This window comes from Stegodyphus dumicola, chromosome 11 (genome assembly GCF_044657685.1).
Source record: "Stegodyphus dumicola isolate Sdum_Otavi_A_Nest chromosome 11, ASM4465768v1".
Lineage (NCBI taxonomy): Eukaryota > Metazoa > Arthropoda > Arachnida > Araneae > Eresidae > Stegodyphus > Stegodyphus dumicola.
The window spans coordinates 117,934,734-117,958,618 of record NC_140778.1 but is presented as its reverse complement, the minus strand read 5'-3'; the positions used below and the strand labels follow the sequence as shown (position 1 = coordinate 117,958,618).

Sequence of the window (23,885 nt, the reverse complement as noted above, 5' to 3'; positions counted from 1 at the left end):
AGTTATTATTATATTATTTTTGCCGTGTGAGACCAAAAGTAAACTTTCAGTTTTGTGCACTGAAGAATCTGTCCTCTTGTCCGCTGGCCGAATTGCTTGTTTTTGCGTAGACAATTGTTTTTGTGTGCAAGCTTAATTATAATTTTTTTAACTCTATTCAGTCTTTTATGCTTTTCTATATCTTTCAATTTTTAATGAAGATACTTTCAATTTTTATTATTTTAGCCTTGCCGCAAATTGAGAACTGAATTAATTGAATGAGAAATATATTTCTAATGAAATTAGCGGATATAAGTGTTTCATATTAACAAAAACTACTGTCGCCAGTCTGTTTCGGACAGAGAAGAATGTTTACGGGTAGCGCTTGCGCATTAGGAAAGCGGTGCTGAATCGTCTGTGAAAAACTGTTTATTTTTCATTTGTTTAATTTCTTTTATACATCGTTTTAGATTTATTATAGTATTCGAAGAGAACGTGTGGCAAAGATTAGGTAATTTTTCAGATGATATAATTTGTGTTTTTTTTGAATTATAAAATGTATGAAATGTAAGGCTGTTAAGTGAACCTTGTCGCTATGGTAAATAAATATAGTGAATTTTAAAGAGCGCATTTATTCTATTGTGGTTTATGCGCTATCGAAGAAGTAGAACTCAATAAGTTTAAATTAAATGCAGGAAAAATTGCGTTTCCGTACAAGGAAGTCACGTGATGTGGACATTAGATTTTTGAATTTATCATGGGCTCCCACGCTTTCAGTTTTCGCAGTATAAAATAGCAGATGAATTACGTAACTAAAATTTTTAACTATTATTCCCATTAAACTATATAATAAATTATTTTTCTGTTTTTAGTGCATTAATTATTATACCCATTTTAAATAAAAGCTGATCGTATATAAACATTTTTAATTATATTTTATTAGGACATCAGCATGATAACTAAAAACTAATATTTTGCATGAGAAAAATCTCCTGATAATTATGTAACTTATTTTTCCTAAATATATTATTATTCTATGTTTACAGGGCCTTGCTCACCTAATCCATGCATTAATGGAGGTACCTGTTTGGATATTCCAAATTCTTTCAAATGTTCATGTTTAACTGGATACACCGGGGAAATATGTGATAAAAGAATCACAACAAGTAAAATATTCAACAAGTATTGCCTTCCTTATTATTCTAATTTTCGGATGTTTTTTCCTGATGCCAAAAGCTTTAAATATAGAATAAATATCGAAATTAAATTTCCATTAAGGGTTTGTTAGTGGTATTAATAATTAGAATAATGTTAACTAATCCAAGCCATGTGTATGAAGCTCTCATTTTCTCAACATAAATTGAATTAAAGTTAGACATTAAAAGCAAAGATATACGTTCTCTTTTTTTTTTTTTTTTTTTTCAGTATAAAAGTTATTATTCGTCATGTAACTGAGAATATTTTGGCCTGACACAGGTTTATATGTATCGTTTCTCGAAACGCATTATAAGTTACTTCATTGAAAAACACTCACAAATAAAGGCTGAAACTTACATTAAGAACAAAAGCTTAACTAAATACTATATTACATAGTTACCCCATTAAATAGTGGTAACTATGTAATATAGTGTGCTAGTTACCACATTAAATGCATTACTTAATGACAAGTTTATCTGACTAAAAAAGAGAATCTGCTTAACATTGTATTGAAACATTTTACCTATACTTGCTGAAATCAGCATGCACAGATAGTATTACTTTGTTTACTTTCTTGATCTACTATTACTTTGTTTTAGGGCCCTCCAGCGGCCGAGCGGTAAAGTCGCTGAACACTGATAGTTATGTCCGAGGTTCGAATCCCGCGAACGGGCTGGCTGCATGGGCGTTTTCGTGGTTTTCCCCATGTGTAACGTGTATACGAGCCAGTTTCCCTTAGAAAGTCCTCCACGAAGGCATCCTTCCCCTTAGGCAGATAGCCCTAACGTGCTTTGCCGTAATTAAATAAACCAAAACTTACTTTGTTTTATTAAATACTTACGATCTTTCTATGTGATTTCCCGTACTTATATTGAAACTTCAAGACATAATTATGCGTATCTTTAATCACTGCTTTCATATCTATAAAACTTGGCCTTAATTAGTAAATTAACATAAATTCCTGGCAACTATATCGACTTTAAACAGACCATATTTTTTTTTAATACTGAAGAACAAATAATAAATAATATAAAAAGGAAACCATCCAAATTCTACTTATGATCTTTCTATGCGATTTCCTGTACTTGAGCAAAAAGTTCAACACATAACTATGTATGCCTTTAATCACAGTTTTCATGTCTAAAAACTTCGAGTTTTGATAATAGATACAGTTTCCACAGGTACAGTAACCAAAGGTCCACCTATTATTTGTAAATTTCACAAGCTCAAAGTTGAACAAATGCTTAAAGAAATAGTTCATTAAGGAACAACTAGCATTAGGTTATCAGTTATTTGATGTTATTCTAAATTTCCGAACTTTTATTTTCCTTTGATGTGTATTAGATTAAAATACTCTTAAAAGGATACAGATTTAAATCGCTTGAAATGCGGTCAGTCATTTTAAATAACTCTCTATGCAATTGAATTTCAATAATTTATAGGCTTTGAAATCCTAGTGGAGGAGAAATCATTCTTTTCAAATGAAGGTTACTAAGGTAGCACTGAGAGAAGAACTACAGGCTCTCTTGATGATATGAAGCTATTTCTGAGCTTATAGTTTGCTACCTATTCATCGTTATTTTATACATGACATTGCTATGTTAATTTTTCCAATGTATTAGAAGAGAAAAACAGCAGATTAAAATGTAATAAGACTTACACAAAAGAATTTCAGAAACAAAATATTTGGGAATGTAACACAAAATTTTAAAAAATACTTTTCTGATTATTTAATGCGATAGTTTTAAAGGTTGCTTTAGAAACTGCTTTAGATAATAAACAGAAAATTATATTTTTTAATATCAAAATAAAATAGGTATAGAGAGAGCTCTGTATATGCATTTAACTTGCGTATTTAATTATAACTGACTCTATATTAAAAAAATCATAGTTAATCAGTGTCAACTAAATTAATATTGCAGACAAAAAAGTACTAAACCTTTCATTCCCAAAACTGTTTTATATTTATAAATATTTTCTTATAAGAAACCTTAATTAGAAATTTTATAAGATAATTTCGAAGAAATTAGTTTTTATCCTATAGCCGACCGCTATAAAAATTGACATAGTGACAGCTTTTAAATTTTTCAAGTGTAGTTTAAATAACTTCAAATGCTTAAAATAATTTTAGTTTAATGAGTGTTCATCAGAACCCCGAATTCTCCAGGATTAAGCATTCGTTTAAAATATATTAAATTTTATAAACAATACCATACCGTCAGTCACAGTTACGTGCAGATGGTATAACACAGGGATCAGCAAATATGTAGCTGAGATGTGCCAAACCAATCTACTAATATGATACAGGATGAAATGTGGATCTATTTAATAATATAGATACTATTCAAGTTATCACGGATCATGGTAGATTCCCGGCCTATTTAAAACGATTTAATCTCCAGGGCAATGATCAATGCTTGGCTTGTGGGAAGTACGGAAATGCAGCTCATTTTATGGAAGAATGTAAACTGACCGAGAGTGTGAGGACGAGATTTGGAAAAATAAATGAACAAAATGTAATTGAAAAATGAAAATTCTTAAATAGCTATGCAACAGAAATTATGAGGATTGTGAATGAAAATAAGACTATCATAGGAATAGGACTTTAAATATTTTAATCTTTTATTTATTTATTTTATTATTATTATTTTGTTGTTGTTTTTCTGCGTCGGGTGTGCTGCGTTAACCATGAGGCCGATTACTGTCGGCCAGGAGGGTTGCAGCATACTCGTAAAGTAAAGTAAACTAAACTAAACTAAACAGGATGCGGCACCGTAGGAAATAATTGAAACCGCGGAGTATAAAGTCTGCGGAATCTTCATACTCCTTATTAACAATTCGATTTCCCAGGCAATGCATTGCAGAGTTAAGGAGTAGAGGTTAAGAATAAAAATTTATAATTTTATTATATATTAATAATGCATCATTTAAAGATATTTAATAGCATAAAAATAAACAACATAAAATATAACTATAAAAAAAATTTAAATTGTACATATATGTATTCATTCAAATGTATTCATTCAAATCAAAAATAAACAACACAAATTAGCAATATAACAATATTGCAACATAACAAGGCCAGCAACATCATTCACTTCGGTACACAGCTGGGCATTTCGTAGCAATACTTTCAGTTCAGCACTAAGCAAATTTCGATGAAAGCGAATATGGAAGACTAAATATTCTCGTAAATTAATTCCATGCACCTATGAGCGTAAGTGAGTTGTATTAAGTTACGAGAAAGTTCGATTTAGTAGGTTCGCAATGTATTATATGACACGACACACGTTTCTTCGTAATCAATCACTTTAAATGTTAATTATTATTTCAAGAACACAGGTTTTTGTTATAATATTAATACTTCCCATGTGTTTTTGATTCAGAAATTTTACTTTTTTAACTTAAAGCGTTATGTAATATACATAAACTATTTCAGTGAGTAAATTATTACCATACTGCAGCAGATCTTGGAAATATAAATGCTTGAGTTTCGCTAATTCGCAGATTTTCATTTCTTAAGTATACTAGAATATGTTTTGGAACTTTGCCGCAATTTATAGAGTATTTTTAGATGGAAAACTCTATTCCAGAAAGATCCAAAATTAAACATGCCTAGAATAATCCAGAACAGTACATTAACCCTCAAAATGGCAAGAAAGCGAGAGAATGGATTAATACTTAATCCTCGAAGATTCACATTAATATTTTGATCAGCGCACAGCACTTTCAATAAATTTATCGAATGCAGCTATGTGGAATGTTTTAATATCAATACAATTTTTAACAAATTATTCTGATTCTGTTTTATACTTAGTTATATGTAAAAGTCAAAAGTATAGAAACAAAAAATCTTACTAATTTTCAAGAACACATTTGACTTGGAAACTTAGTTATCTTACAGACCTACAATAAATCCAAGGACCATAATAGAATAAAAAAGAATATTTATTAATATATCACAATTTCAAATAAAGAAAAATGAAATCAGGGCCTCATTCGATTCAGAAAAATGAAGTCTGAACCAGAACTAGCTGCCAGGAAACAGCAGATTAGCCATAGCGAAGTGGTTATTTATAATGGTAGTAATTAGTTCTTCCCTCAGTTTGTATTATAAGCAGCTGAAATAAAAGCACAGATTAAATTTAAAAGATGAGAAATCTGCAAATTTCGTATAATATCTACAAATTCCACAATGTGTAAATACTTCCATTGAAAAATAGATAACTGGGTCTTTAAAGCTAAAATTTCACAATAAATTATTTTAGAACTGCACATATTGAAACTTTTCCAAAATTAAACTATAAAGATCGTTTTGGGGGGAGGAGTATGAATAAATTACTTATTCCCATTTTCCTCTTTTCCAGATCCCTGTGTACCGAATCCATGTAAAAATGACGGTAAATGTTACTTAACCACCACCGGATATTACTGTTCCTGTAAACCTCCATATTCCGGAGAAAGCTGTGAAAAGAGTAATTATTTCAAATGAATTTTTTTTTTTGTTTCTCATTAGAAAATACGTTTTTATACAGAATTTATGTATTTTGGTTTTTATGTATTTTGGTTTTCATCTTAGATCTCTGCGAACCAAATCCGTGCCAGAAGGGTGGAAAATGCGAAACAGTTAATGGAATCCTTAAATGCAAATGCAGGAAACCATATTCAGGAGACTTTTGTGAGAGAGGTATCTATTTAGTAGTAAATTATTTAGAAACTAGAAATTGTGCTTGCATGTGTAAATAAAAATAAAGTGTATAAAAAGTTTATTTATTGACTACGATAAACTTTATTAAATCCTTTAAAGATTTAGTATCTTTCTAAAATCCGAACTTTCTTTGCATTATAAAATCCAGAAATTAAATTCATCGTATAATATTGTCAGCACAGATTGAGATGCACCTACAAAAGCCCCAGCTAAGGAAATAATGGGTAGAGAGGTTTCTTCTTTTAAAAATATAATAAAAAAACTAATTAAAATTATAACTTTTATGTTTTTTGCATACCATAGCTTAAAGTTTCACAGTATTGACTTTTCTGGTATATTTTCATACAGTACGGACTTGGTCCTACATTCTTCCAAGCGTGGCTGGGTACAGTTGATCACGAATTTTGGAATGTGATTCAGATCTCTCTGAGTGAAATTTTTAAAGACTTCATGAAATTTAGAGGTCATCTTCACCTGAGTTTGCCAACAAGGACTCCTCTTTCTTCTTAATATCAAGCATTAAACCTGTACACATTAGGTTAATTGGAAATGCCGGAGAGATGAAAAATTAGTAATCGCCTTCGTCGGTAATCGAACCACGGACCTCTGGAATACCGGCCAAGCGTGCAGAATCAATACATTACGAAGGCACGCTAGGAAGACGGGAGAAATACTTCATAAACCAAATGCCTAAGGACAGAAGGATTATCTGAATTAAAGATGTCTCTCATTTTGCAAATCTCTATTCTCCTTCATGCCGCCCAGTCGGTATAGTGGTTAGGAAAGCTAACTGCGATACCGAAGGACCTGGGTTCAAATCCCGGAGAAGACATGGTTGTAACTATCCGTCTCTTCTTAGGAAAGGCGATGGTGGTCCACCTAATAGGTGCCTCAATAATAGAGACCACTACATCCGGCATTCTATAGATTAATGGACTGGGTTAGATTTGTCATTGTTCACAATCTGGCATTGGAAAAAAAAATTCTCCTTCACTCGAAGCTGCACAAAAATCTGATTTTCATTCTTGGTTCCTTCTGTACCAATGCTGACAATCTAATCCGTAATAACCGTAAGCAAATGATACCGATTTTCTAAATTGGACACATCTTAAGTTCCTTGAACCTCCATATGTCCTGCAAGAGTAACTACAGTTTCATATCTGCAACATATTTTTGCTATAAATGTCGTTAGAAAAATAGCATGAGTCTTTGAGCCTTGTTCTCAGGCTCTGTATTCATGAATTCATTAATGGTAACTGCGTCAAATTATATTTAGGAACTTTTGCGAAATATGCATAATTTTAATATGAAACGACTTTCAGAGTCGGATATTTTTCACTGAATGCGTAAGTAATGAACATTTTAACAAAATTTTCTCTTAAAGTGATGAAGTTATTTCCTATCTCTCTTTTTATCTAGATCCTTGTACATCAAATCCTTGCAAGAACAATGGGAAATGTGGTGTTACGAGCGCAGGTTGTTGCGATGTAAAGTTAATGAACTCGATATACATCCTCGTTTTAAAGACAAAACTATTATTAAACAATTGCACAATACAAGCATAAACAAGAAAATGACATATAACACTTATAAGTACGAGAACAGAACAAAAATAGTGAAAAATAGACAGCATTGCAGCTGCCTTGCGAATGCGTTCTTCTGAGTCTGACTGTTCAACTGAATTAAATGTTCTTTGGCATAGTTCCAAATGTGAAAGAGTCAGGTTGAGTTGTTCTGTTCCGGCGCACCGGAACACAGGTTATAACTGTTTCTGCAGATCTCCGTACTCAGGGCCAAACTGCGAGAACGGTAATTTTTCAAACATTATATTAATTACTAATTTAAGGACCCAGGTTATAAGAACATGGTGATTATTTTACATTTCTTTCTTCCAGTTTGTGGTCTCTGTAGAACAAAACTATTCAAAAGTGGTGGGAGATATAAATCTATTTGCAGAGTTTTTAGTTGTAGTTGTCTGAATCTATATTTTTCTAAAAATTTGATCAATGTATAATTTGAAAAATTGCGTGAAAGAACATAAAGATTATTACAAATAATTTACTATTTACAGTATTAATGCATGGAACGATGTCCATGGTTAATTAAAATTTCTGTCCGTCCCAAGACAGTTAGAAAAACACAGAAATAATACATTATAATTAGCATAAAAGCTATTAACTATTTATTTGTATTTCAAGTGGTATATGCTAGAGAATAAATTCATTTGGTTACCTTATAAGGTATTTCTCCCACTTTCCTAGCGTGCCTTCGTGGTGTAGTGGTAATAGTGAAAAATAGACAGCATTGCAGCTGCCTTGCGAATGCGTTCGTCTGAGTCTGACTGTTCAACTGAATTAAATGTTCTTTGGCATAGTTCCAAATGCGAAAGAGTCAGGTTGAGTTGTTCTGTTCCGGCGTACCAGACTCCCACCCTATCAGGCATTAGTCCTGATATATGGGCAAAGGTGCTAATTTATGAATGTTTCTTTTAAAAATAGAGCTTTTAGTTTTAACCGTGGCTACACGAACCAGTCCGTCAGCACCATGATGAAGTTCGACCACTTGTCCTAGTGGCCAAGAACCTGGAAGATGACCATCATCTAGTAACAGGACGATGTCTCCAATTTTTGTATTCGGCTGAGTGTCCTTCCATTTCTTTCTGGTTTGAAGAAAAGATAGATATGCTTTGGTCCATGATTTGCAGAAGTCCTTCCGCATCTTTTGAAGGAGATCCCACCTATTCCGTATATTGGCAGGACTAGTAAGAGGTAGTTCAGGAGGGGATAAGCTCACGTCTCCTGTAAGAAAATGTGAAGGAGTGAGAATATTAATGCAATCAATGTCAGTATTGTTTACACTACATAACGGACGAGAATTTAAAATGGCTTCTATCTGAGCCAATAGAGTTGTCAATTCTTCGAAAGTAAGTAGCGTTTCACCTATTACTCTTTTACAGTGATATTTGTTTGATTTAATTGCGGCCTCCGAAATGAGGAGTTGCTGGAGGTATAAAGTGCCATTCTATTGATGCTTGAGTTAAATGATGAGCAACGGCTTCGTTCTTAGGAAGTGAAGCCCACAATCGTTGTATTTCGCTGAGCTTTCGATTAGCCCCAACGAAGTTTGTTGCATTGTCGCTGTAAATGTGACTTGGAGCTCCTCGTCTAGCACTGAAGCGACGCAAAGCAGCTAAAATTGCATCAGCGGTTAAATCGCTGACTGCCTCGATGTGTAGTGCCTTAGTAGCGAGACAAATAAATAGAGCAATATAACCCTTGGTTGATTTTGCTCCACGACCCTTGTTGAATTTGATTGAAATAGGACCGGCATAGTCCACTCCGCGTTGAAGGAAGGCCTCTCGAGTGTTACTCGATGCTTAGGTAGATTACCCTAAGAAGCTGAGATGCGGTGGATGCTTTAAATTTGAAGCATTTGATGCATTTGTGAACACATTTATTAATGAGCTTTTTTCCACCTATTATCCAATATGATTGTTTCATAATGTGGGACAGTAATGAAGCACCAGCATGTAAATAAGTCACATGCTTTTCTTTTACGATAAGCTCACTTATCTTGTGTTTAGCAGGTAGAATCACTGGGTGCTTTTGATTAAAAGACAATTCTGAATTTTGTAAACGCCCTTTCCACCCGTAAAAGACTGTTTTCATCTATAAACGGATGGAGGGAGTGTAGCTGACATTTCCTAGGCAACGATCTTTGATTTTTAATGCATTTTAGGTCTTCATTAAAATAATCTTTCTGAACCCATCGAATTATGATTATTTCTGCATTTTTAGTTTCCGTGTAAGTGAGTAGAGAAAAAGAATCAGCTATAAGTGTTTGACATTTGTTATTGGTTTTGCACTTATTGATGAATCTTAAACAATATGCTAAAATGCGTATAATCTTAGAAAATGATGAATATTTTTTAAATAAATCACTATATAATTCATTTGATGTAGCACTATGAAATGAAAATATAGGATCAGATCTTTGTTCAGCTTTAATTAGATCCTTGATTTCTTTGGAAGCGGATTCCTCTTTGGCCAGTGAGACGAATCCAAAAAAAGCCAACTTGAGCCATTCTACCACAAGGTGCAATTAGGAAGACATTTGGGATCAATAACACGCGAAGCGATATCTGCTGGGTTCTCTCTGGAAGGTGGTGTGTGGTGTATTTAATTATGGCAAAGCACACTAGGGCTATCTGCCTAAGGGGAGGGATGCCTTTCGTGGAGGACTTTCTAAGGAAAACTGGCTCGTATACACGTTACACATGGGGAAAACCACGAAAACGCCCATGCAGCCAGCCCGTTCGCGGGATTCATCTTTGGAAGGGACATGCCTCCAGTATTTTGTTGGAAGTACTTCGATTATTTGAGACGTCCGGTTTGCAACAAAAGTCTTCCATTTACGGGGATGTGCCGAGAGCCAGGAAAGTACGACTTTGGACGTACGACAAGCGTAAACATCAAACTTATATTTTTTTGAGAGTGTTCATGACTGCACGATATAACTTTGAAAGCAAATGAGCACTGCATAGTTCCAATTTAGAAACAGATACTTGTTTGATAGGTGCGACTTTAGTTTTAGAAACTAAGAGAGAAACCTTTATTTCATTTCCGTGTATTTGTTTGCAATATATTGCAGCAGCGTAAGCAACTGTTGAAGCGTCGCAAAAGCCGTGCAATTCAAATGTGTCACAGGAAATAAGCGTGACACGCTAAGAACGGTAAAATGTTCAACTGCATTGAAAGATTTCTGGGTACAACTCTAATATACGCCCTAATTTCACCAAATGTGGCGATATGTGTTCTGCGCTGGTTTTTGGCGCGATTGCGTGTTCTATGGCAACCCTGTTGACGTTGAAAATCTTTTGCTGGAGCTCGTTGGCTCGCCTCTGTGTCTGAGAAGATGGGAGGGAAAGATAAAATGGTAGTTGTTGAATGGTAGTTGTTAAAATGGTCGGCAAAAGGAAATATGATTGTGGCTATCCTGTTGAGGGGTAGTGGGTATTTGGAAGTGTGGAAAGAGGGTCTGGGAGATTATTTTTAATGGCAGTGCATGATAGAAGTAGGGATTTGTAATTTTATTTATTTGTGAACCATAGTATAAATTTTCTGGATAGTGTGTCTGGCTGTCATGTAAATACGATAGTGATTACGTGGCGGCATGTTAAAGGCGGTATGAAATTTATATTTCTGCTATTCGAAAACTCATTAATTCATGGTAAGTGCATTTTGTTTTATCCTTGTTCTTATTTTGTAGAACAATATGTTCATTGGTTCTTTAGTATGAATTTCTGTCGTTATTGTTGTTTTTTTAAATTGTTTGAAATTTATTTTAGTTTATTTTGTTGTTTAGTGTCTAGACTGTACAATTCGTAGATGTTTTTTAAAGTTGAAACAGAACGCTGTGTACATGGTATTATTTGAAATTTATTGTTGTTATGTTATTTTATTAAAGCGAGGAGTGCGTAGATCGTAGATTCCTTCCTTGCCTAAATTGTGCAATTCGTAGAATTTTTTTTAAGTTTAAACAGTATGCTGTGTACATGGTATTCTTTGAAATTTATTGTTGTTATGTTAATTTATTAAAGTGAGGTGTGCGTAGTTTGTAGATTCGTTCGTTGCCTACATTGTGCAATTCGTAGATGTTTTTTAAGTTAAAACATGTCGCTGTGTACATGGATTCTTGTCAAATATTTTTGGTTAGAAACTTTACGTTTTTGCTATCTAAATTTTTTGTTTTTGTTTCGGATTTTTAGCTAAATTGTGTGTTCAAAACGTAGTTTTTGCATGTGCGAAAACCACGTTTTTGGAGACATTTTAGGCTAAAAGTTCAAAATGTAGACAAAAAATTTAGATAGTAATATGGCAGCGTGAAGTTTCTCGCCAAAAATATTTGGGCGCATATCAGAGTAGTTCCAATTTCTGAAATTTAAACAAATCTTCAGCAAGACTTTGTGGAATAGGAGAATCCCAGTCCCCTTTTGTAAGCCAGAGCTTTTGATAAAAAATTTTCAATACAACAGTACATGGTGAAATTAATCCCAATGGATCGAAAATACGTGCTGATTGAGACAAAATGTGTCTTTCTGTCAGCGGTGAGGTGAGTGCAAGTGCGGGTTTGAAAATGAATGTGTCTGTTGAAGAGTTCCAAAATAATCCTAAGACTTCGTGCTCTCCTTATCATTAGGAATTATTTCTAAATTAGTGTCCGTTGAACAACGTTCTTGAAATTCTGCAAGAAATGCATTTGAATTAGAATTCCACTTTCGTAGGTAGAAACCGTACGTTTGTAAAACATTGGTAATTTCCTTACAAAGTGATATTGCATCACTATCGGTACTTGAACCAGATAGCAAATCATCCATGTATACATCGTGTAGTAAAGTATGAGAAACAGCACTATTTTGTGAATAATCTAGTGCAATTTGCTTAATGAACCTAGTGGCTAGGAAAGAAGCTGGAGCTAAACCATATGTTACGGTGTTTAACTTGTATGTGCGTATTTCTTCGTTAGGATTAAACCTCCAAAGTATTTGTTGGTAATTCTGATCCTCATCGGACACTAAAACTTGACGGTACATTTTCTCTATGTCTGTTGAAAAGACTATTTTCGGAAATCGAAAATTAAGTAAAATTTCGAAAATATCTCGTTGCAATTTAGGACCAACACCCAAGATTGAATTCAATGATTTACCGCTGGAAGTTTTACATGAAGCGTCGAAAACGACTCTTAATTTGGTAATTGTACTAGACGGCTTGATCACTGCATGATGGAGAAGGAAATATTGCTCATTCTGAAATCTATTTAAACAGTTTTGTGTTACCAATTCCATATGACCTAAATTTTCATATTCATGCATAAAATCCTTGTATTGGTTTTCAAATTTCGAGTTTTCCTTAAATTTACGTTCCATAGCATATAATCGAGAAGGTGCAGCTGGTTTTGAATTACCTAATTCAGATTTAGATTTTAAAAATGGCAACTTCACAACAAAACGACCATCTGAATTAATTGAGTAATTTTCCTGAAAATGCGTTTCAACAAATTGTTCTTCAGATGATAATACAGTGTCAGTTGAATTTGGTACTTCTTCTAACTCCCAAAACCGTTTCAATTCTTTATCAGTATTTATTTCATAAATATGCAAGTTTGAAAGTTAATTTGATTTCGTTTGAGATTCCTGTAGTTTTCCGGATATGAGGAAAAAAAATTGAGTTTTGAGCAATTAAATTATTAGAACAAGTTATTTGTCCAGGAAGTAAAATAGAAAACAAGTAGTCAGATCCTAGAATAATATCTATCTTATCCGGAATGTGAAAATATGGATCAGCTAACTTTACATTTTTCAAATGCGAAAAGTCTTTCTCATTTATTTTTTGGCTTAAAAGCGCAGCAGTTAGTTTATCTAATACAAATGCCTTAATTGGCATTCTCACTGATGTATCATGAATTGACATCAACTCGATTTCAACGCAAACTTTTGTAACTGCGACTTCTGAGTTAGCTAAACCCTTGACAGGAAAACGCGCATTTTTTCTTTTAAATCCCAATAAATTAATACAAGATTCAGATAATAATGTTGATTTGGAACCACTATCACAAAGCATTCTAATATTACGTTTTTGACCCATCGAATCAATTACATTTACATACGCAGTTGGCAATAAGCCAAAAGTTGTCTGAACGCTATTATTTTGAATTACAGTTTCGTTTTTGTTTTCATTCGTAGACGCAATGTCTGGTATTTCATTCGCGGTTGGATTCTTTCTTTGCTGTTCTGACTGAAAACTGCTCTCAGAAAGAGACGCAGATGTGGAATAACCTTTTAACTGATTTTCACACAGAGTACTATGATGCAATAACTGGCAATAATGACAACGATGTGGAGACATACATTCAGATTTTTTGTGCTGACTAGATAAACAATTTAAACAAAGATTATTTTTCCTAACAAATTGATTTCTTTCTTTGACAGTTAGTGCTTTAAATTTGGGGCATTTGAAAAAAATGATCTGATTTACACATAGTGCATTTGATACTTTTGTCAACAGAAAATCTTTTAACACTAGGTTGAGTTTTTCCCTTTCTTTTTCGTGGAAAATTTCTAAAGAGGAACATCTATCATTTATAAATTGAATAAACATTTCAAAAGTAGGAAATTCCAATTTTGCTGAAAATTCAGACCATTGTTTACATGTTTCGTTGTCAACCTTCTGTAATAAAATATAAATTAGCCAAACATCCCTTTCATTGGCTTTGGGATCAATAGATTTTAAACCTCTGATAATATCATCAGAAGTATCGGAAATTTTTCGCAAATTAATTGAGTTTGCATTAATTACACAAGATTGTTCCATGAAAGGTTTTATTAGTGATGTGACAATTTGCTTTTTCTTATCATACCTAGATAATAATTTTCCCCAGGCTTCCATATAACTATTTTCTGAAATGGGAATATGTTTAATAATGGAAGCTTGTTCATCAGTTAATAAACCCTTTAGATATTGAAATTTTTGAATGTTGCTTAAATTTTCATTGTTATGCACTAATGATACATATAAGTCCTTGAAAGACATCCAGTTTCTGTAATTACCGTTAAAAGACTGCATATTTATTCTCGGTAATTTAGAATTATTAGCAGTATTTGTAGTACTATAACCTGGCATTTGACGTTCATTAACATTAGTAACTTGCATATTAACAGTAACATTTAATTTCTCAAGTTCTTGTTGTAGTTTGGCTTTGGTTTCATAATATTTTTTCTCAAATTCTTCCATTTCAGAACTTTCCGGCGGAAGTTCTGCGTCTGCCTTGTCAACATCAGAATAAATGCTTTCAATTTTTTTAAGTTTTTTCATTAAATCGTGTTTTTTGAATAACTGCTTATCATCATTAATGAAATTTGAAATTCTGGTAAGAGCAGCTTTCGCTCTACCTCTATTAATTTTTGCAATCTTAACCTTGTCTTCCATTACGACGTAATGGTGCAACGAGGAAAACCAAAGTCAAACTTGTAAAAAAGGAAAAAAAATACTTATCTTCCTTGGTCTTTAAATGAAGTTCGATGCTAAATGTATCCAGTAGTATCCATTACTGTACCGAATGCAGCGTTGCAGTGCTGACGAAACCGAAATCAAAAGTCCTTTAATCTCACCGGTACCTCGAAAATATTATGTTGCGATGTAAAGTTAATGAACTCGATACACATCCTCGTTTTAAACACAAAACTATTATTAAACAATTGCACAATACAAGTATAAACAAGAAAATGACATATAACACTTATAAGTACGTGAACAGAACAAAAATAGTGAAAAATAGACAGCATTGCAGCTGCCTTGCGAATGCGTTCGTCTGAGTCTGACTGTTCAACTGAATTAAATGTTCTTTGGCATAGTTCCAAATGTGAAAGAGTCAGGTTGAGTTGTTCTGTTCCGGCGCACCGGAACACAGGTTATAACTGTTTCTGCAGATCTCCGTACTCAGGGCAAAACTGCGAGAATGGTAATTTTTCAAACATTATATTGATTACTAATTTAAGGACCCAGGTTATAAGAACATGGTGATTATTTTACATTTCTTTCTTCCAGTTTGTGGTCTCTGTAGAACAAAACTATTCAAAAGTGGTGGGACATATAAATCTATTTGCAGAGTTTTTAGTTGTAGTTGTCTGAAACTATATTTTTCTAAAAATTTGATCAATGTATAATTTGAAAAATTGCGTGAAAGAACATAAAGATTATTACAAATAATTTACTATTTACAGTATTAATGCATGGAACGATGTCCATGGTTAATTAAAATTTCTGTCCGTCCCAAGACAGTTAAAAAAACGCATTAAAGAGAAATAATACATTATAATTAGCATAAAAGCTATTAACTATTTATGTGTATTTCAAGTGGTATATACTAGAGAATAAATTCATTTGGTTACCTTATAAGGTATTTCTCCCACTTTCCTAGCGTGCCTTCGTGGTGTAGTGGTTCTGCACGCTGGGTTGGTATTCCAGAGGTCCGTGGTTCGATTCCCGGGGAAGGCGGTTGCTAATTTTTCATCTCTCTGGCCCCCAAAAATCTTCTTATGTCTCTAAAATCTAAAAAAAATTAGTAACCAAAAAATTAGCATACTGTAAGTAAGGAAACAGTAAGTACTATTGGAAAAGGAGAAAGTAAGTTAAATTTTATATACGGTTAAATTCTAGTTCATAAACAACAAAAGACCATTTTATCTATTTATTTAGTCTTAAATTTCATATATTTTTATTTTTAAAATTTTCAATGATTTTATTAAGTTTATATGTTTATGGTAAATGATTCAAGATATTAGATGGAAGTCTAATGATTCTAAATTTCAGTTTAACCTTTTTAAACTTTTAAAATGTTTCTTATGCTACCTGAATATTTAAAATTGAAGAAATTATAAATTGCTCTTTCTATTCTTAGATTTCTGTAATCCAAATCCATGTAGAAATGGTGGCAAATGCATATTGTTAAATGGAAATTATAGTTGTGCCTGCATAAAGCCCTACTCTGGAAGAACATGTGAATTAGGTATTTCTTTTTTAAAAAATTACAATTACGTGCTAAAGTAATAATCCAGGCAAACAAAAATATGTAGAAAACAAACAGACAAAAAATATAAAACTCGTTTATCTCGTGAAAGTTGTATTTACAGCAGAAACAATATCTTATGTGGACACTGCATGACTTCTTTGTACAGTCTATTAAAAGGTACACAATTTTTCCCGCACATCATTTGGTCTTATTTCCTCAAATTTCAGTAGAGATATATTTTTCATTCAATTAATTCAGTTCTTACTTGGCTGCAAGGCAAAAGTAGATAAAAAATCGAAACATCTTCATAAAAAGTTTAAAATATAGAATAATGTAAAATGTCAAATACAGTTAAAACTGTTAAAAAAACTGTACAGTTAAAATTAGGGTTTCTACGCTAAAACGAGGATTCCGGCTAATGGGCTAGAAATTCGGTGCACAAAATTGAAAGTTTGCTTGTGTTCCCTCTCTACAAAAAGACACTGACAAGTGCAGAAACTGACTTTATTCACAATTCCACTAAAAGTTTTAAATGTAAACAAATGGCGGATTCGGCAGATTCGTTAAACTTAGTAGCAATTATACAATTACATAATTTTACTGCTATTGCATGCAGATTACCTAAAGGCATATCCTCAATTAGAACATAAGAACAACAAAATGCAATCAATTTTTAATGCAAAAACTGCCTAATTTACCAGGATATAAGAATAAAAACCTGAGCTCACAAAGCCAGGTAACAGATTGGTATGTATATATTTATGTAGCTTTGAGGCTGCTAATTGCAACAAAGAAGGGAGGTGCACAGCTACATACTATAGCAGTTCCATATACTAAATTTCAACGTTCTACGGCTTCTCGTTTTTGAGTTACGCGGAATGCATATATACGTACTTGCGTACGTACAGACGTCATGAAAAAACTATTTGGTTCAATAGAAAATGAAAATAATAGATATCTGCTTGTTCTCTGTCTTCGATATCTGCAACAAATCTCCATGGCGAAACTCGTGCTCTTGTGAAATGGTCGAAGTTAACAAGAAAATTACAGGACTGCATCTTGTAAGAGGAAATTTTAAGGCTGCAACAAATCTTTGGTCATGATTTCCGAAAATTATCTCTTTTCTTCTCCAAAATTATCTCTTTTCTTCTCAAGGCAGACATTTAATCATTCAAACGTTTGGAACCATTTCTAGAATACTATAAAGTTTGTCTATCACTTGTTTTCTTAATCTTCAAACGTTCATTATGTAGAGTTCCTCACTTTGTAATTCTAAGTTAATGTTGGAAGTGAAGAATCTTAAGAACTGATAAGCGAATAATCGCTAAAGTTCGGGCGACAAGAAACAACAAGATAGAATTGTAATTAACCCTTTATTATTCCAATAAGATTTAACAAAACTCCGCCTGGGACTGTAAGCCCTCACTTGGGCTTGAACTTAAGAGACTAAGAATTAAACCAAAGCTAAGGATAAGGATGAGGATAAGGAATGGGGGACGTGGGCACTATGCCTCTACCATACGGTTAATTAGTATAGCACCACGTCCACCATGATCTAGAGAACCCTTAAGACAACACTAATTCAAATACGTGAGTACATTATTGAAAATGAATGATTGATTACAAACAATTGTGGTATACCTTGGCAGTAAAATTGTTGCATTTGTGTAAATAACAACTTGCATTTGTGTAAATAACAAGTTGCATTTGTGTAAATAACAAGTTACGATAAAGGCAAAGATGTAGTGATAGTCTGTAAAGTGCTAACCAATTAGTATTCCAGTTGTTGCCATAAAAAGAGGATACTTCCTGCTCTAATGGTCACTCCAGGGTCATTTATTCTGCTGCGCAGAGGTCCGTGCCGAGACTGGCTAGCTTCTACATAATTTTGATGAGCTGCCGGCAGAGGTGCTTCTGTTTGACCATGAGCTTACAGAATTCCTGTGTGTTTGTAGCGAGAATACGTATGTGCATCCCGTTGGTCAGAGAGCAGGTAATGACGTAATGCTCCGGAGTACCCAGGTGACCGCAGATGCACTGGTCTGTGTCAGTCGTGCCGTGCCCGGAAAAGTACTCCGGGAAGGATCCATGGTCTGTAACATAACGGACCAGGTGCGGGTTAGAGTAGAGCCTAGCTGGATTAACATACAAAAGATGATAATGAGTACGTCTGCCGGTCTCATCAATGTCCCACTCACCCTGCCACTTTGAGAGTGCTTACAGATGGAGCATTCTTTTTAAGGTAGAGTGTGGCCACGGTAATGCTAGCTCCTCGGCTTCCTTATTTAGGGCAGCGTCTTTCGCAAGGAGGTCTGTTGCCTCATTTCCCATATTGCCTGCATGGGCTTTCGTCCATGTCAGGCGGGCTTCCAAATGTTTAAACTGTCGTATGAGGCTTTGAATTTCCTGGACTATTGAGGAGGAGTGTGCCGGATTTTGCAAGGATCGCAGAGCTGACATACTATCGGATACTATAACAGCTTTTTTGATGTTCTTGCTGGCAATATATTGTACTGCTTTCTGGATAGCAACTGCTTCCCCTTGAAAGACGCTGTTGTTCCCGTGAAGATGGCCCTTCCATTGCGTGACTTGCTCCTGACCTTGAAACATAACAAACGCGCATCCCACATTGTGTTCCATTTTTTAACCATCAGTAAAGATGAGGGTGTTGAACATTTGTATATCTTCTGGCTGTCCATCCATCTTTGAGCCGTCGGTGTGAGCATAGGTATTGTGCCTAGTGCCTATCGGTCTCGAGAGACTGTCCTTTGATGCTGATGTTTATCCCTATGCATTGTTCGGCCGGGTGCTTGTCTAGGATCACCGCAGGTACTTCATAGTCACTCGGCCAGTACGTCGTATCCTCAAAAGATGCTGGCACATTGAGCTGTTTTATTTGCTGTAAAACTGCTTCCCATTCCGTGCTGATGTGTAAAGGAACCAGTCTTGCTAGAACGTTCAGCGCATTTGTGGCCGTTGTGCGAAATGCTCTCGTTATATTAAGAGCGAACTGTCGTTGAATGCTGAGCAGGTGCCGGACCTTTCGGCCCTGCATCGGCTGCGCCCACGCGCCGCACCATATGTTACCATTTTTTCTGTTACAGTCTGATACAGGATCTTATGTATATGGGGGTTAAGGCACCATCTGTAACCTTGCATATGGCGCAAGTACTTAGCGATAGCCTGCGTGCGTTTCTTTAAATCCATTATATGAGGGATCCAGCTGAGTTTGTTACCGAAGATAAGTCCCAAATATTTAAGCTGAGGCACAATCTTTATCCGATGGTTATTTAGCGTGATGCGCGGTTGACGCGAGAGTGAACCACCTTTTTTGGGGTACAGAACTATCTGCGATTTGCTCTCTGCTATGAGTAATTTATAAGTGCTGCATCTGGTGTTGAAGATGGAGCAGGTTTCGATGCAGTTAGCTTCGAGCTCCCTTCTGGTACGTCCTTTTACAATAAAGGCCGCGTCATCTGCGTAGGCTATTACTTTAGTATGTGATGGCCACTGCTCTGCTATTATGCGATTAAAAGTAATGTTCCACAAGTGAGGGCCCGCGCACGAGCCCTGTGGGCATCCACGGGTTTGCCTCCTTTGTAGAATACCACCATTGTGAACTATGATGGTGATCCTGTCTGATAAGTAGTGTCGGATAGTGCGGTAGAGGTTGGAGGGGCATCTGGCATCCACTAATGCGTTTAGGACGGCGGGCCACCACAACGTGTCGAAGGCACTTTTCAGGTCTAGACTGATGAATGCCGTGTGGTGGCCGCTTCCCTTGTTTGCAAGTATTACATTCTTCACCTCTGCTAGCGCATGGACTGCTGATTTTCCTGTTCTGAACCCAAACTGGTTGGGGCTTAGGTAAGAGCTTTTCATACACCTTTCCCAACGCGGACAAAAGGCAAATTGGCCTGTACGAGTCCGGTTTGGTAGGGTCTCTATTCCTCTTTAAAAAGAAAACCGCTTTGCTTACTTGGCATCTTGGAAAGCATCTTGGAAATGTGCCTGTGTCGTACAGGCTATTGAAGAGGGTCCTGAAGAATACAATATAGGTGTGAATCACCACCTTAATGATCTTATTGTTGACACCGTCCGTACCCGGTGCTTTTTGGCGACGTAGCTGACGCAGCACTTGCTGAATCTCATGAGAGGTGAATTGCTGATCGTTTGGGTGGTGGGTATCCAGAGCTGTGTTCCGCAAGGAGTGATGTTCTGTTGTGTCCTCATCCTCATTATCTTGCGGGAAGACCGCATCCAGGATGTCATTTAAAGTGTGCACTGTGGGACTGTCGTCGTAATTTCCTGTTGCTGGTAAAAGATAGAAGTTGGTTGGCATGAACCTTTTTCCCAGTGGCCAGCTTGTGGTGGATACCGTATGGGGCTGTACTGTCTGTACAGAAGGCTCTCCATGCGTTTAGATTTGCTTGAAGAATCATCCTTTTAAAAAGTGCCCTTTCTCTTTGAAATGTTGTGAGAATAGACGTCTCGGTGCCGTTGCTCCTCTGCCGTTCTCGTTTGAGTCGACGTCGGAGGGCCCGGCATTTCTTCTGTTGAACACTCAGTTCACTGGTCCACCAGCTCAGTGTTTGCAGTCTTTTAGTTGATCTCGCTGGAAGAGTTTCCTCGCATGCATCCTGTTTTGCGCTAACGACGTCTTCAGTGAGTTTTTCTAGCTCCGTCTGAGTGCACTCCTTAACTACCCTGATACGCATTCTATCCAGGTGGGTCTTACATCGCCTGGTGAATTGCTTTACCTTGCTTCCGGGTAAGTTGTAGCGTCGGATGATAGAAGTAATCGTCTCACATGCTATGGTGAATTTTATATAGTTGTGGTGGTCGGACACGCTTATCTCTTCTACTACCTCTCATTCCTGTACCAGAGGAGCAACACGAGTGGTTGAAATAGTCAAATCCGGCCACCCTTTGGCGTAGATCCTGTCAAAAGTAGGGGGTGCATCAGTAGAGTTATGGATTACTAGATTGTTGGCTGAGATAAAATCCTCCAGATGTCTGCCTTTAAAATCGGTGTCAGCATAGCCCCAGCACACATTGTGCGCGTTAAAGTCTCCGGCGAATATAACGCCATAATTTCGAAAATCTCCGAGCACTTTAGACATGAATTCTGTAGTGGGGTCGGATACCTCTGTGGGTGGTGAATAAATAGAAGCTAGGACTAGTTTCATGTCATGCATTTCTAGTAGAACAGCTACATGGTCGCACTCTAGGCAGATGATGCTTGGTGTCCATGCCGGATTGCAGATGGTAATGGCTGCTCTTGGTGGGGATTCTGGATCTTCCTTCTGGAACAAGCCCCATGTAAGAGGTAACCCAACCACTTTACCCTCTCTGGTATATGGTTCCTGAAGAAAGATTACGTCTGTATTGCTTTCCAGAGCGTAGGCTATGGCATGTGCCTTTTGCAGGTTTATCTGCAGGCATCTTATCGGGTTGGTGTCACGCAGCTTAATTTCGTTAACTATGCACTTTGGTATTTCCGGGCTTGTGTTACTTGCTGAGGGATCCTGACACTGTTTGTTGGGGCTTATATTAGTACTCAACCGTGTCGCGATATTTCTGGACTGCCAGCTTATACTCTGGGCAGTCTCTGTGATAGGCTGGGTGCTTGTGATCACGTCTTGCTCCACAGCGGTGGATGGCATCTCCACAGTTAATGCATGCCGCGAGCTCCGATTTGCAGTCTCGCACACTGTGCTCCCCTGCTCAGTACGCGCAGAATTGCTTCTGGCTATGGCAGTTGCCCCAGCCTTTGGCATCGGTAGCATCTTGTGATGCCGTAGTATTCTGATATGGAATGCGCATTCCATCCAAGGAAGAGACGTCTTTGCTTGATTGCTGCCGCGAAGCTTGCTGGCTGACATTCGATGATCCACTTAATTGTATCGCCTCGTCGTTTCTTGAGACGATAGAGCGCTTTGAAATGACTATTGGGAGAGCTGGTGATGGCGCTGAGTTCATCGATGATATCCTTTGGCTGCGTATGCGCTGGGACATTGTGTACTGCACAGCGTGGTAGTCTTCGCTGTGGTCTCTTAATTTCTGCAGGTATGGCTGCCTTTTGCAGCTCTGTCTCCAGCGCCCCAACATCATCGGTTGAGTTGCAAAAGACTTGGTATCCGCCTTGGCGAGTTGGAACGATCTTATCAATGGGCACTTGTAGTTTAGAGATCGGGATCTTTTCTTTTGACTGTTCTCTCAGGGAGGTCGGTGTTGTATCCCCTTTAGGTTGAATCAGCAGACTTGGTCTTGTGCGCCTGCGTGTGATCTCTGCGTACGTCTTAGTTCTTGGATGGCTCTGCAGTATGGGCTCCTGTGAGCTGCGAGTTTGTGCGGCTGGAGTCTGTCGTATTGCACTGTTGTCAGTGGTGGTAGCAACGTGCGCTACTGTCAGTACTTCCGTGTTAGTTGTACTGTCTGCAGTAGTTGGTGGATGTGTTCCTTCAGGGCCTATGAATGCAAGTTTCTCGAAGGCTTCTAAGGCTGCCAATAGCCTATGTCGCAAGTCCTATGTCAAAATGTGTTTCCTGCCCCTTTCTACTGTCGCTATGGCTAAACACTTGTTGAACACTGTGGTAATTTTATCGACAAAAGCAATTTCGATTGAGGAAAGCAAGGACTGGAGGGCTAGGTCACCTTCGTAAGCCGAGTTGTCTAGAGCTGGCATTTTATATTAATCGGGAATCACTGTGTAGGCTAGCACTGACGGGTTCCTGAACAGGTGCAATTAGTACTGCACTCCTATGGAAGCCTGGATGCTAATTGTTCATCTGTTTTTTATCTGTATAATTATAGTGTAATCCAGATTTTTAATCCAGGTAATCGGTAAAATGGAATAGGAACACGCAGACGCGTAAATCAGAAACTCTGATTCTCTCTCCCTCTGTAAGTAACTTCGTGGTTTAAATGCCGCTCCTTCTCATTAAATATTCAGCAGGCAGGAAGTAGTAAGTTGAAGTTAAGAATTTGACAGGAAAAGAACTTTAACTTAAAATTTATCTGTTAATAAAATTAACATAATTCTTACAACTAAATAGTGTCAATGCATGTTTGAATGCTGATATCAATTGGAAAAGCATCGTGTGATATCCTGAATTTGCTGGTACAGTTCCTACATTCTTCCAGGCCTGGTTGGGTACACTTCATCAAGTGATCATGAATTCTCTAATATGATTCAGATCTCTCTGTGTCACATTTTTTAAATTTCTTGACATCTAAAACAGGATTTAAGCCAACACATTTCATCGTAAGAATTAGTTGATGGTCATCCTCATCTGATTCTTCCAACAAGGTCTCCTCTTTCGTCTTAAAATCAAGCATTCAAATGCCTACGGAGAGAAACATTATCTGAATTAAAGACGTCTATCATTTTGCTAATCTCTATTCTCCTTCCCTCGAAATCGCAAAAAATTTT

The 23,885-nt window shown here is 36.3% G+C and overlaps 1 protein-coding gene across 1 annotated transcript in view; it reads left to right on the top strand.

The window, feature by feature from the left end:
• LOC146994366 (uncharacterized) overlaps positions 1 to 23,885 on the top strand; it is a 72,364-nt gene that overhangs the window by 10,495 nt on the left and 37,984 nt on the right. The window contains exons 4-7 of the mRNA XM_085826349.1: positions 1,026 to 1,145; positions 5,544 to 5,651; positions 5,756 to 5,863; positions 16,340 to 16,447. Of these exons, the coding sequence (XP_085682475.1) occupies positions 1,026 to 1,145; positions 5,544 to 5,651; positions 5,756 to 5,863; positions 16,340 to 16,447 (444 nt within the window). The remainder of the gene's footprint in view (positions 1 to 1,025; positions 1,146 to 5,543; positions 5,652 to 5,755; positions 5,864 to 16,339; positions 16,448 to 23,885) is intronic.